This window comes from Corythoichthys intestinalis, chromosome 7, assembly GCF_030265065.1.
Source record: "Corythoichthys intestinalis isolate RoL2023-P3 chromosome 7, ASM3026506v1, whole genome shotgun sequence".
In the NCBI taxonomy this organism is placed as follows: domain Eukaryota; kingdom Metazoa; phylum Chordata; class Actinopteri; order Syngnathiformes; family Syngnathidae; genus Corythoichthys; species Corythoichthys intestinalis.
The window spans coordinates 48158188-48170404 of record NC_080401.1 but is presented as its reverse complement, the minus strand read 5'-3'; the positions used below and the strand labels follow the sequence as shown (position 1 = coordinate 48170404).

Below are 12217 nucleotides of genomic sequence, written 5' to 3'. Positions count from 1 at the left end.
GCCATATGGAGGTAGATTTGGGTCTTTATTACTCAATCCAAAAAAAAGTTGCTTCAATTAAAAAAAAAAAAAAAAAAAAGAAATTGCTTCAATCAAAATATATATTTTCAACCAAAAACAGTCGATTCAATCAAAAAAAATGTGTTTGAATGCAAAAATAAATTTTAAACTCAAAACACTAAAAAAATGTATGTGAAAGTTATTTTTTTTTAATAAATTTTTATTTTTAATTTTTTTTATTTATTTTTTATTTTTATTTTTTTTTGATTGAAGCAACTTTTAGATTGAAGTAATGTTGATTTGTGTTTGGGCCACATTTTGGCTAGGACATTTTTGTCTTTTATTATTTAATCAAAAAAGAAGTTGCTTCATAAAAATATATATTTTCAGAAAGAAAAATTACTTTAATCAAAAAAAAGAACATTTTCAATCATAGAAAATAAGATTTTGAATGCAAAAAAATCTTGAAAAATCTGCAATTGAACACTTAATTTTCATTGAAAAAGTTTTCTTTGATTGAAGCAATCTTTTTTGTGTTTGGGCCATATTTTGATTAGGACATTTGTGTCTAAATCATTCAATCCCCCAGAAAGTTGCTTCAATCAAAACAAAAAATATATATATTTTCAATCAAAGAAAAAAATCATTAAAATTTTTTTTAATTACTCATATATATATATATATATATATATATATATGACCGTCTAAGGTGCTCGAAATATAATTTTGACCCATTATTAGAATTTTTTTTGTTCATTTCATTCATTTGTGTTGGTTTTATTACGGTACTTTACAACTTTTATGTATAGGAAAGTCAATTACATGCAATGACACTTTTCACCCCCCCCCCCTTAAAATCCGCTTATGCACGCAGTGCCCCCATTTTATTGCAAAATGGACCCGAAATGGTGCCATTCGTTTATGCAAAGTTATTGCTGTGAACATTTTCGTTTGTGCTGCTATCGTTTTATAGATACAGTAGTTGCAAGAACTAGCACAAATGTAGCACAAACAAATGGCACCCCTTCGGGTCCATTTTGCAATGAACGAGGGCCTTGAAATATTAATTTCGAGTGATGACATGACTCGCAGTCCCCCTTTTACTGCAAAATGGACCTGTGCTACAATTGCGCCAGTTGTTGGGTCACCCTTCAGTTATTGAGAGATGTCATCACTCGAATTAATATCTCAATATTTATAAAACGATAGCAGCACTGACGTAGCCTAAACAAATGGCACCATTTTGCAATAAATTGAAGGCTGCATGACGTCATCACTTGAAATTAATATCTCAATAGATTAAAAAAAAATTGCAGCACAAACAAAAAAATTTACAGCACAAATGTAGCCTAAACGAATGGCACCATTTCAGGTTCATTTTTCAATAAATTGGGAGCTGTGTGATGTCATTACTCAAAATTAATATCTCAATATGTCAAAAACAATAGCAGCACAAACGAAAATTTTTACAACACAAACGTACCAAAACAAATAGCACCATTTAATGTCCATTTTGCCATAAATTGGGGGCTGCGTGATGTCATAATTCAAAATTAATATCTCAATATGTCAAAAAAAAAAAAAAAATAGCGGCACAAAGGAAAATATTTACAGCACAAACGAATGACATAATTTTCCTATAAATTTGTGTCTGATGGGGGGGCAACTTCATCTATTGCCATCAATGGCAGCCAAGAAGGTAAATTAAAAGTTCCTGAAGTGACAGTTTCAGCGTGAGAAGGCCATCATGACTGTCAATCGATAGCTTACAATCACCTCAAATAATTCCATACACACAACAAATGAATGATACCTTGTTGTGGAATGAGAAGACACAAAAAAGTACTGCATGAAATATTTAAAAGTGCAAAAATCTGCAATTTTGGTATTTTAGCAAGAAACATAATATTTGGCCCACAGCAGATTATGGAAATATCACTGACAACGAAGAATTACAACAGTCTAAAATTCAGCCTACATTCTGTTGCACTTCTCAGCGTTAAACACTAGATGAAGTTGGTCACATAAACAATTCCTCTCCATTAGCTCAGGGGTCAAAACCTGACATGTTGCAATCAATGTATGTCAAATTTCAGTATTCTGTTTTACACAAATGACTTTATAAAAATGTTTTCCAATGTGATAAATTAACTATTGTTTTTCAGAAAATATGAATCGCTAGCTAGCTAGCTATATAGATAGGTTGCTAATTGTTTAACTCTGATAAATGAAGGATATCAAGTTGCCCTTTTCATCTTTTGATTTTTCTGAGAGAAAAGCTTGAACACCCCTGTTCTAATTCAACCATCTTCAGATCTGCTACCCCCTTCTGGCCTCCATGTGCAACGTGTGGAAGAAAGCGAACTGGAATTGCGCTGGGACCAACCAGAAGCGGCGTCTGCGGCGTGGCTAAGCGGCTTCGTGGTGACGTACGCGCCGCACGGTCGCGGCGGCGGCGCCCGTAAGGTGGACTTCCTGGACCGGCAGAGGCAGCGGCACGTTCTCCGAGGCCTTCTACCCGGGCTTCTTTACAACATCTCCACTTACTCCATCAAGCGCAACGCCAACAGCGACCACGTTAGCCAGCCGGCCACTGCTCTCATACGCACAAGTCAGTCACAAACACACATATTTAGAAAAAAATACGACGGAGTATTAAGGCCAAACACAGAAAGAAAAAAATGTAGGACAACAAGATTAAAGTCCTAGTATTAGTACGAGAATAAGTCGTAGAACAAGGGAAAAAAATGTGGTATTAGTATGAGAATAAAAGTAATATTTTGTAATTAAAGTCAGAATATTATATGACCTAATACAGTATGTATGAATGCAGTATTAGTAGTAGTTAAAGTAGCTGCTATGCCGCTTCTGTTAAAATCAGCAATATTTAAAACACCTCGTGTGGCTGTTGTAGAATCCGAAGGAAATGGTTAATATTTCGGCTCATCGACTTCAAATTAAAATAAAGAAGGATTTATCCTAATACTTTGTCATAGCTCCGAGCCAGAGGTGGATAGAGTAGCCAAAAATTTTACTCAAGTAAGATTAGCGTTACTTCAAAATTATATTACACAAGTACAGGAAAAATAGTCATCAGAAAATTGTACTCAAGTACAATTAAAAAAGTATTTGGTGAAAAGAATACTCAAGTAATGAGTAACGTTGTGAGTAACTGTTTAAGAAGTTTGATTTTTTTTAAACAATAGTATTTTTTTTTTCTCAGCACAAAGTTATCTATATGAACTGTTATTATTATACGGTACTATAGCATATTACATAACCACATTAAGCCAAAGAAATACAAAAAACAAAAAAAACATTGAAGACCCCTTATGATGAATAATATAAATGGACTCGGGTTTCCCTTGCCCGGACGCGGGTTATCGGAGGCCCCCCTCTAGAGCCAGGCCTGGAGGTGGGGCTCGAAGGCAAGTGTCTGGTGGCCGGGCCTGTTCCCATGGGGCCCGGCCATGGCATAGCCTGAAAAGGCAGTGTGGGTTCCCCTTCCCATAGGCTCACTACCTGTGGGAGGGGCCAAAGGGCTTTTGTGCGTACAGAGTTGGGCGGCAGCTAAAGGCGGGTGCCTTGGCGGTCCGACCCCCAGCTGCAGAAGTTAACTCTTGGGACATAGAATGTCACCTCTCTGGCAGGGAAGGAGCCCGAGCTGGCGTGTGAGGCAGAGAAGTTCCGACTAGATATAGTCGGACTCTCCTCCACACACAGCTTGGGTTCTGGTACCAATCCTCTCGAGAGGGGTTGGACTCTCTTCCACTCTGGAGTTGCCCACGGTGAGAGGCGCCGAGCAGGTGTGAGCATACTTATTGCCCCCCAGCTTGGCGCCTTTACGTTGGGGTTTACCCCGGTAGACGAGAGGGTAGCCTCCCTCCGCCTTCGGGTGGGGGGACGGGTTCTGACCGGTTATGCACCGGTACAGCAGCTCAGAGTACCCACCCTTTTTGGAGTCCTTGGAGGGTGTGCTCGACAGCACCCCCTCTGGGGACTCCCTTGTTCTCCTGGGGACTTCCACGCTCACTTGGGCAATGACAGTGAGACCTGGAGGGGCGTGATTAGGAGGAACGGCCCCATCGATCACAGCTGGAGTGGTGTTCTGTTATTGGACTTCTGTGCTCATCACGGTTTGTCCATAACGAACACCATGTTCAAACATAGGGGTTTCCATATGTGCACTTGGGACCAGGACACCCCATGCCGCAGTTCGATGATCGAATTTGTAATCGTGTCATCGGACTTGCGGCCGCATGTTTTGGACACTAGGTTGATGAGAGGGGCGGAGCTGTCAACTGATCACCACCTGGTGTTGTGTTTGCTCCGATGGCAGGGGAAGATGCTGGCCAGACCTGGCAGGCCCAAATGTATTGTGAGGCTGCCTGTCGTGGCGGCAATCCCTGAACCCGCTGGTGGACACCAGCAGTAAGGGATGCAGTCAAGCTGAAGGAGGTCTATCGGGCCTTTTTGGCTGGTGGGACTCCGGAGGCAGCTGACAGGTACCGGCTGGCCAAGCGGACCGCGGCTTCGGCAGTCGTCAAGGCAAAAACGGCAAGGTCATGGAAACGACTGCAGCGTCTGAGGAGAGGAAAGCAGTGCACCATTAACACTGTTTATAGTGAAGATGGTGTACTGCTGACCTCGACTCGGGACGTCGTGAGTTTGTGGGGAGAATACTTTGAAGCCCTCCTCAATTCCACCGGCACGCCTTCCTTTGAGGAAGCAGAGTCTGGGAACTTCGAGGTAGGCTCTCCGATCTCTGGGGTTGAAGTCACTGAGGCCGTTGGAAAGCTCCTCGGTGGCAAGCCCCCGGGGGTAGATGAGATCCCCCCAGAGTTCCAAAGGCTCTGGATGTTGTGGGGCTGTCATGGCTGACACGCCTCTACAACATCGCTTGGACATCGGGGACAGTGCCTCTGGATTAGAAGACCGGGGTGTTGGTCCCCCTTTTTAAAAAAGGGGATCGGAGCGTGTGTTCCAATTATAGAGGGATCACACTCCTCAGCCTCCCTGGTAAAGTCTATTCAGGGGTGCTGGAGAGGAGAGTCCGTCAAGAAGTTGAATCTCGGATTCAGGAGGAGCAGTGTGGATTTCGTCCCGGCCGTGGTACAGTGGACCAGCTCTACACCCTCGGCAGGGTCCTCGAGGGCGCATGGAAGTTCGCTCAACCAGTCTACATGTGTTTTGTGGATCTGGAGAAGGCGTTCGACCATGTGCCTCGGGGAGTCCTGTGGGGGGTGCTCCGGGAGTTCGGGGTACCGAGCCCCTTAGTGTAAGGGCTGTTCGGTCCCTATACGACCGGTGTCAGAGTTTGGTCCGCATTGCCGGCAGAAAGTCGAATTCGTTCCCAGTGAGGGTTGGACTTATGCCCAGGCTGTCCTTTGTCACCGATTCTGTTCTTAATTTTTATGGACAGTAATTCTTGGCGCAGCCGAAGCGTTGAGGGCGTCCGGTTTGGTGACCTCAGCATTGAATCTCTGCTTTTTGCAGATGATGTGGTGCTGTTGGCTTCATCAAGCCGTGACCTCAAACTCTCACTGGAGCGGTTCGCAGCTGAGTGTGAAACGGTTGGGATGAAGATCAGCACCTCCAAATCCGAGATCATGGTCCTCAGTCGGAAAAAGGTGGAGTGCCCTCTCCGGGTCGGGGATGAGATCCTGCCCCAAGTGGAGGAGTATAAGTATCTTGGGGTCATGTTCACGAGTGACGGTAGGAGGGAGCAGGAGATGGACAGGCGGATCGGTGCAGCGTCAGCATGTGGACTCTGCACCGGTCCGTAGTGGTGAAGAATGAGCTGAGCCAAAAGATAAAGCTCTCGATTTACCAGTCGATCTACATTCCGACCCTCACCTATGGTCACGAGCTGTGGGTCGTGACTGAGAGAACAAGATCCTGGATACAAGCGGCCGAAATGAGTTTCCTCCGCAGGGTGTCCGGGCTCTCCCTTAGAGATAGGGTGAGAAATTCGGTTATCCGGGAGGGACTCGGCGTCGAGCCACTACTCCTCCGCGTAGAGAGGACCCAGCTGAGGTGGCTCGGGCATCTGGTTTGACTGCCCCCTGGACGCCTCCCCGGAGAGGTGTTCTGGGCATGTCCCACCGGTGGGAGGCCCCGGGCATAACCCAGGACACGCTGGAGAGACTGTCTCTCGGCTGGCTTGGGAACGCCTTGGGATCCCGCCGGAGGAGCTGGTTGAAGTGGCTGGGGAGAGGGAAGTCTGGGCTTCCCTGTTAAAGCTGCTGCCCCCACGACCCGACCCCGGAACAAGCGGAAGATGATGGATGGATGGATGGATGGATGGATGGATGGATGGATGGATGGATGGATGGATGGATGGATGGATGGATGGATGGATGGATGGATGGATGGATGGATGGATGGATGGATGGATGGATGGATGGATGGATGAAAACATTGAATTCTGGAGAGAGAAAAAATCAAGAAATGAAGCATTACTTATCCAAAGAGCAAGAGTGCCCTCTATTGGAGAAAACATATTTCCTATTATGAAACTAAAAGGATCATATCTCCGGTTTGCCTTGGTCAATCGGTGCCAAATAAAAACTGGGAGAGAGATTAAAATCCGCACTTTCGAGTCATGTTGACGGCGGCGCTCGATGTCAAACACTCAATGTTTGACAGTGCTTTAATGATGCCATGTGATTAAACAGGCCGACGTGATCATAGAACGGCAAGCTTGACTCTAATTGGTATAATGGAGTCATGTGATTATTGTTACGACGTCTCATTGGTGAAACTGGTAATTTTTCCTCATAATTTTACTCAAGTAAATGTAACGTGTTACTACCCACCTCTGCTCCTAGCTAAGGTAACATAATTTACGTAAAGTATGTAGCAGCTAAATTAGCTGCACTGTATCCATACGTACGTATAACGATTTTTATACGACTTTAGTAATATTACTTTTTTCTCGTACTAATACTACGACTTTAATCTTGTTTTTTTCTTTCTAATCTCATAGTTTTTTTTTCTTTGTTTGGCTGTAATACTCCGTCGTTAAAAAAAGGGGTAGTCCAATTGAGACTGAATTTTTTTTGTTCTAAACACAAACAGGGCCTCGACGAGTGGAGAATCTTGAAGTGTCGAACGTGTCATCGTCCGAAGCGAGGCTGAGCTGGAACTTCGACTTTAAGGCAGCTCGCCACGCGCCACTTAGTGCCATACGGGTTACGCTAACGCCCGAAGACGGCGGAGGAACGCAAACGTTTCTGCTTAATGCTAGTGCCGGAGAACACGTCTTCAAGTGAGATTCATTTTGTGGTCCACCAGAGGGAGTTGTTGCGCAATGTCGTGTAACGTGTACTATGTTCTTTTTAGTTCTTTACTTCCTGCTCACATGTACACGGTGGACGTGTTGGCCCAAAGTGGACTCAGACCTGATGAGTTTCCTTCCACGAGTCGGTCGGCAGGACCTCTGCAGTTTTGGACCAGTAGGTTCACTTTTTTTTTGTGGTGTACTATCTCTGCCTTGTCATGCTCTTAACTAGGGCACTGAAACATTAGCCAGACGTCCGAGTTTAAATTAAATGGACGTTTGTCATTGGCAATGGAAGGCAATGAGTTAATATGTTTTGGTTTTTGCAAACAATTCAATTCAATTCAATTTTATTTGTATAGCCCTAAATCACAACAAGGTTGTCTCAAAGGGCTTTGCAGAGGCAATATGATACACAGTCAGGAACAGCAGATGAAATCAATAGAGATGAAATAAATAAAGGTCATGTCCTGGGCATCCCCCATCCTTAAACCCTCCATGTCGGCAAGGAAAAACTCCAAAACTCTCTGGGAGAAATGAGAAACCTTGGGGAGCACCACAGTCAGGAGAGATCCACTCCCAGGACGGATAGACAGGATGCACCCGGACTGCCAATGGGAATTAGCAGACGGAGTTACAGTTTGTAAAGATGCAATAGAGTAAAGAACAAGAAGAAGTCCATCTAGCCACATCAGACGGAGGTGGCGATGAGGACGTCCATCCAGCCAAGGGTCAGGATAGTCAGGAGGCTGCAGCTGAAAAATAGCCCCTCCCCTCTAAGGGGACACCGGGTGACTAGTGATGAAGAGACTAGTCAACTAGATATTAACATTGAAAAATAGAAATAAAGTAAGACAAGTGGTAGGTAGAGTGAGGAAAAAGGAGATAGAACTCAGTGGCTGTACTTCCCCCAGCATTATAGCTTCTAGTGCAGCTTAGACTGAACTGTGAGTCTAGTCCGACTTCAACTAGCCTGACCATAAGCTTTGTCGAATAGGAACGTTTTTAGTCTAATCTTAAATGTACAGACTGTCTCGGCTTCTTTAATACTAGCTGGAAGCTGATTCCATAAAACAGGGGCTTGGTGGCTAAAGGCTCTAGCTCCGACAGTACTTTTAGAAACCCTGGGAACTACCAGTAGACCTGCATTCTGAGAGCGGAGTGTTGTGCTGGGGCAGTATGGAACCAGGGCATCGTTGAGATACGATGGCCCAAACCCATTAATGGTCTTAAAAGTAAGAAGGAGGATTTTAAATTGAATTCTAAACTCGACTGGAAGCCAGTGAAGGGTCTGGAGTACAGGGGTAATGTGCTCTCTTCTATTAGTTCCTGTTAAGAGTCTTGCTTAATCTACGTTGTATTTTTTTGCAAAAAATTTTCACTGAAAGCTTTTCAGAGCAAAAGTCGACTAATTTTTCCCCCAAAATCACCTTTTCGCCTCCAGAGCCCCTCCCCCCTCAGAACCTCTCTCTATCCCACGTTGCCGCCAACTCGGCGGCCGTCGCCTGGACCCGCCCCCCGGGCCCCGTTTCCGATGGTTTCGTGATAAACGTGACACGGGGTCTTACCACTAGAAGCCGCTTCCTGCCTGGCGGCCTGCTAGGCTCTTACACCCTGCGGGAGCTGACGCCTGCACAGCGCTACCGGGTCGCCCTCACCTCCGTCAAGAAGGCGGGTCGAGAGCAAGTCCACAGCCAGCCTCGGTACTTGGATTTCACCACCTGTGAGTTCCACGAGTTTCATTAGTCTTTACGTGTCCTATAACTCATTGGCTGCCATTGACAGCACAAGACATCCAATCCATTTTGAACAGAAAGGGGTGAAGGAACGTTTTATTTTTTTACATACTACTATTACATACTGATTACTTTTCATAGGGCAAGTGACTATTTTTGATCATTTAACCCCATGATATGTGAATTTACATTTAACATACTGTATATACATTAAAAGAAATGGAGGAATAAATATGTACGTAGAAATATTAATAAATAATACAATAAAAAATATTTAATTGAAAAATCCAACAAAAAAATGGAAAATCAGACAATCAACAAAGATAATAAAAATAAAAAGAAATGCAAAAAAAGAAAATTAGAACTAAAAACGAAAAAAAAGTAACTAAAAATGAAAAAAAAATAATAAAATACAATTTATATTCAATGTTTTTAAAACTCATTGGTTGCCATTGACAGCACTAGACATCCAATCCATTTTGAATAGGAGGGGCGATTGAACAATATTTTTTTAAAATACTGCTATGATAAACCTTTTATAGGGCAAGTTGCTATTTTGATAATTTAACCCCCAATACGTGAATTTACATTTAACATACTGTATATGGCGGAAAACACAGAATAGACTGAAAAAGTAGTTCCACCTCTTGTACCACTCTTTAAAATAAACTTCTGTATTTTAAGCCAAAATAATTGTTATGTTTGATAAAAGAAAAAACTTAAAAATGCCCTCCTGTTCAAAAATTTTTCCCCCAGAAAAATGAGATTTTAAGCTTTCCAATGATGTATCACACATGCATGTAGGACAAATTTGAAATTTGGCCAAATTGAGGGTCTCAGAGCGGAACTTCAAGTCGCCTGAGTGTTTTCTGCCACATAGTACATTAAAAGGAATGGAAAAAATAAAAATAGTAATAGTAATAATAATAAGGATAATAATAAATTATACAGTAAAGAATATTTAATTGGAAAAATCAGAAAAATCAACAAAAATAAAAAGAAATGCAAAAAAATATATAGAAAATTCATTAAAACAAAAAAATTAAAATAAATAAAAATGAAAAAAATAAAATGTATTATTATTCAATTTTTTAAAAACTCATTGGCTGCCGTTGACGGCGCTAGACGTCCAATCTATTTTCACTAGGAGTGGCGTTCATTCACCCCGCTCAGTCAAAATAGATTGGATGTCTCGCACCTTCAGTGGCATTGCTAAACAGTCATCCAAGTTTAAATAAATTGGACAACCATTCTTTCCAATGGCAGTGCCAATGGAGGCCAGGACAGGAAGACGAGAACGACCAACAAAGCCCGGACGAAGGCCGATCCAGTCTCAGGAGCTCGGAGGTGCAGCCGAACCGAGGTATGATAAAAAATTAAAAGGTGGCGGAGCAACAACCTAAAGGATTTTTTTGTTTTGTTTTTTGCAGGTTTACTGAGTTGATTGACAGGAGAGGAAAGATCACAGCCAAATTTGCCCACCTGCCAAGAAAAGCCATTCGACATCGGACCAGTAAGTGGGACGCTTTAGACAAGTCATTAGAATGATTGTTTGCATCAATTAACGGTGATGGATGTCCAGTCTTCTTTGGTTGGCTGCATGATTTTTATTTCAATGAAATATTTTTTAAAAATAACCAGATTATATTATACAATATGTAAAATATTTAAAAAGTAAGGTAAAAGTAGGTTTTTAAAAGTAAATAATTTTTTTGATTAGAAATGGATTTTAAAAAAATATTCAACTAGATAATGTTATGATTGGATGCATGATTTTCATCAAAATAGAATTTGAAAAATAATGGACAGAAGGATTTTAAAAATGTTTTCTTCATCATGCTTTTTTTAAATAAAACATTTCATTAAAAAAATTAAAAAATATTTAATATTTTTAATATTTGTATTTACATAATTATGCTTCCTTTAAAAAAAGTAACATTTACTAAAAAATAGTTCCTTAGATTTTTTTTTTTTTTTTTAGATGAATCATTTTTTGTATTATTTTAAAATACATATTTTCAAATGTAAATCTAATTAAAAAAAACATGGTTTAAAAGTGTTACATTATTGTCTAAAGTTAAATTTTATAAAAATATAATTTCAAGACAACATTCCAAGCTGGATGTGTAGGCTATGAATTATTATCTGTGTGCGTAGTGTCAGCGTATGTCTAAAACGGGTTTAACAGTAACACCTCTCAGCATTGATGATAAGTACAGTACCTTATTTTTTACTTAATTTTATTAATATGACGTATAATACATGTTTATGATAGTTATTTTGAAATTAAGGGGGTATTTAGGGGTACCTGAAGGGTTAATTTCGATTTACGCGGAAATTCGGGTTACTTTGCAAGTGTAGGAACGAAACTCGTTGGTAACCCAGGACTGCCTGTAGATCGAAAATGAAAATTTTGAGTACAAGTCCAAATGGATAAAACGTCTATCGCCCTCAGTGGCTCTGAAACATGATCATTCATTCACATGTTGTTTACATTGAGGAGGCCCCAAAAATCTCTTGCTTAATTTGTCCCATGTGTGCGGGGATGAGGCAAAAGGATCTCTCGTGTTGTTTTGGTTGTTTTTGACGTTTTAAGTAAGACGTGTTGTGAAGCTCGCTAATTGAATCGTGCCGATGATGACATCATAAGCGTCCAAAGGATCAATCACATGGGCAGCGTGACAGTTTGGATTACAGAGCTTGTCACTTCAAAGTTAATGGATGATGATGTTTATGTAATGACTGTTGGAACAAAAAACAGTGAAAAGTAGTTTGTTGGATTTTGGGTGACAAAAAAGTAGGACTCGGTAAGTTTTTTACAAGAACAAAATAATTTGTTTTTTCTTATTCTGTGTGACATATTTGTCGTATGCTTCTTATGTTTTTCACGAATGAACAAGTATTTTTGGTAGTTTTAGTTTTTGGGAAAAAAGTAGCATCTTTAAAAAAATATATATATATGATTTTCTTTTTTGAGAAAAGAATTATTTGTTAAAAGAATTTTTTTTTTTTTTTTTTTAATTTTTAAGTGTGTAGTTATTAAAGGATATGTTTTTCCTGGGTAAAAATGTTTTCTTTTTCCATGAAAAATAAAAGCCATACTTAAAGCAAAAATAAATTAATAAATAAATAGTATTTTATTATTAAAAAAAATCTTTTTTTTTCTCGAAAAATCTATTTTTTTAAGATTAAAATATAA

The 12217-nt window shown here is 40.8% G+C and overlaps 1 protein-coding gene across 1 annotated transcript in view; it reads left to right on the top strand.

Annotated features, from left to right (window-relative positions):
- Positions 1-12217, top strand: part of sned1 (sushi, nidogen and EGF-like domains 1) — a 102657-nt gene that overhangs the window by 81536 nt on the left and 8904 nt on the right. Inside the window, exons 20-25 of the mRNA XM_057840908.1 lie at positions 2315-2611; positions 7081-7270; positions 7345-7457; positions 8727-9005; positions 10285-10381; positions 10449-10531. Of these exons, the coding sequence (XP_057696891.1) occupies positions 2315-2611; positions 7081-7270; positions 7345-7457; positions 8727-9005; positions 10285-10381; positions 10449-10531 (1059 nt within the window). The remainder of the gene's footprint in view (positions 1-2314; positions 2612-7080; positions 7271-7344; positions 7458-8726; positions 9006-10284; positions 10382-10448; positions 10532-12217) is intronic.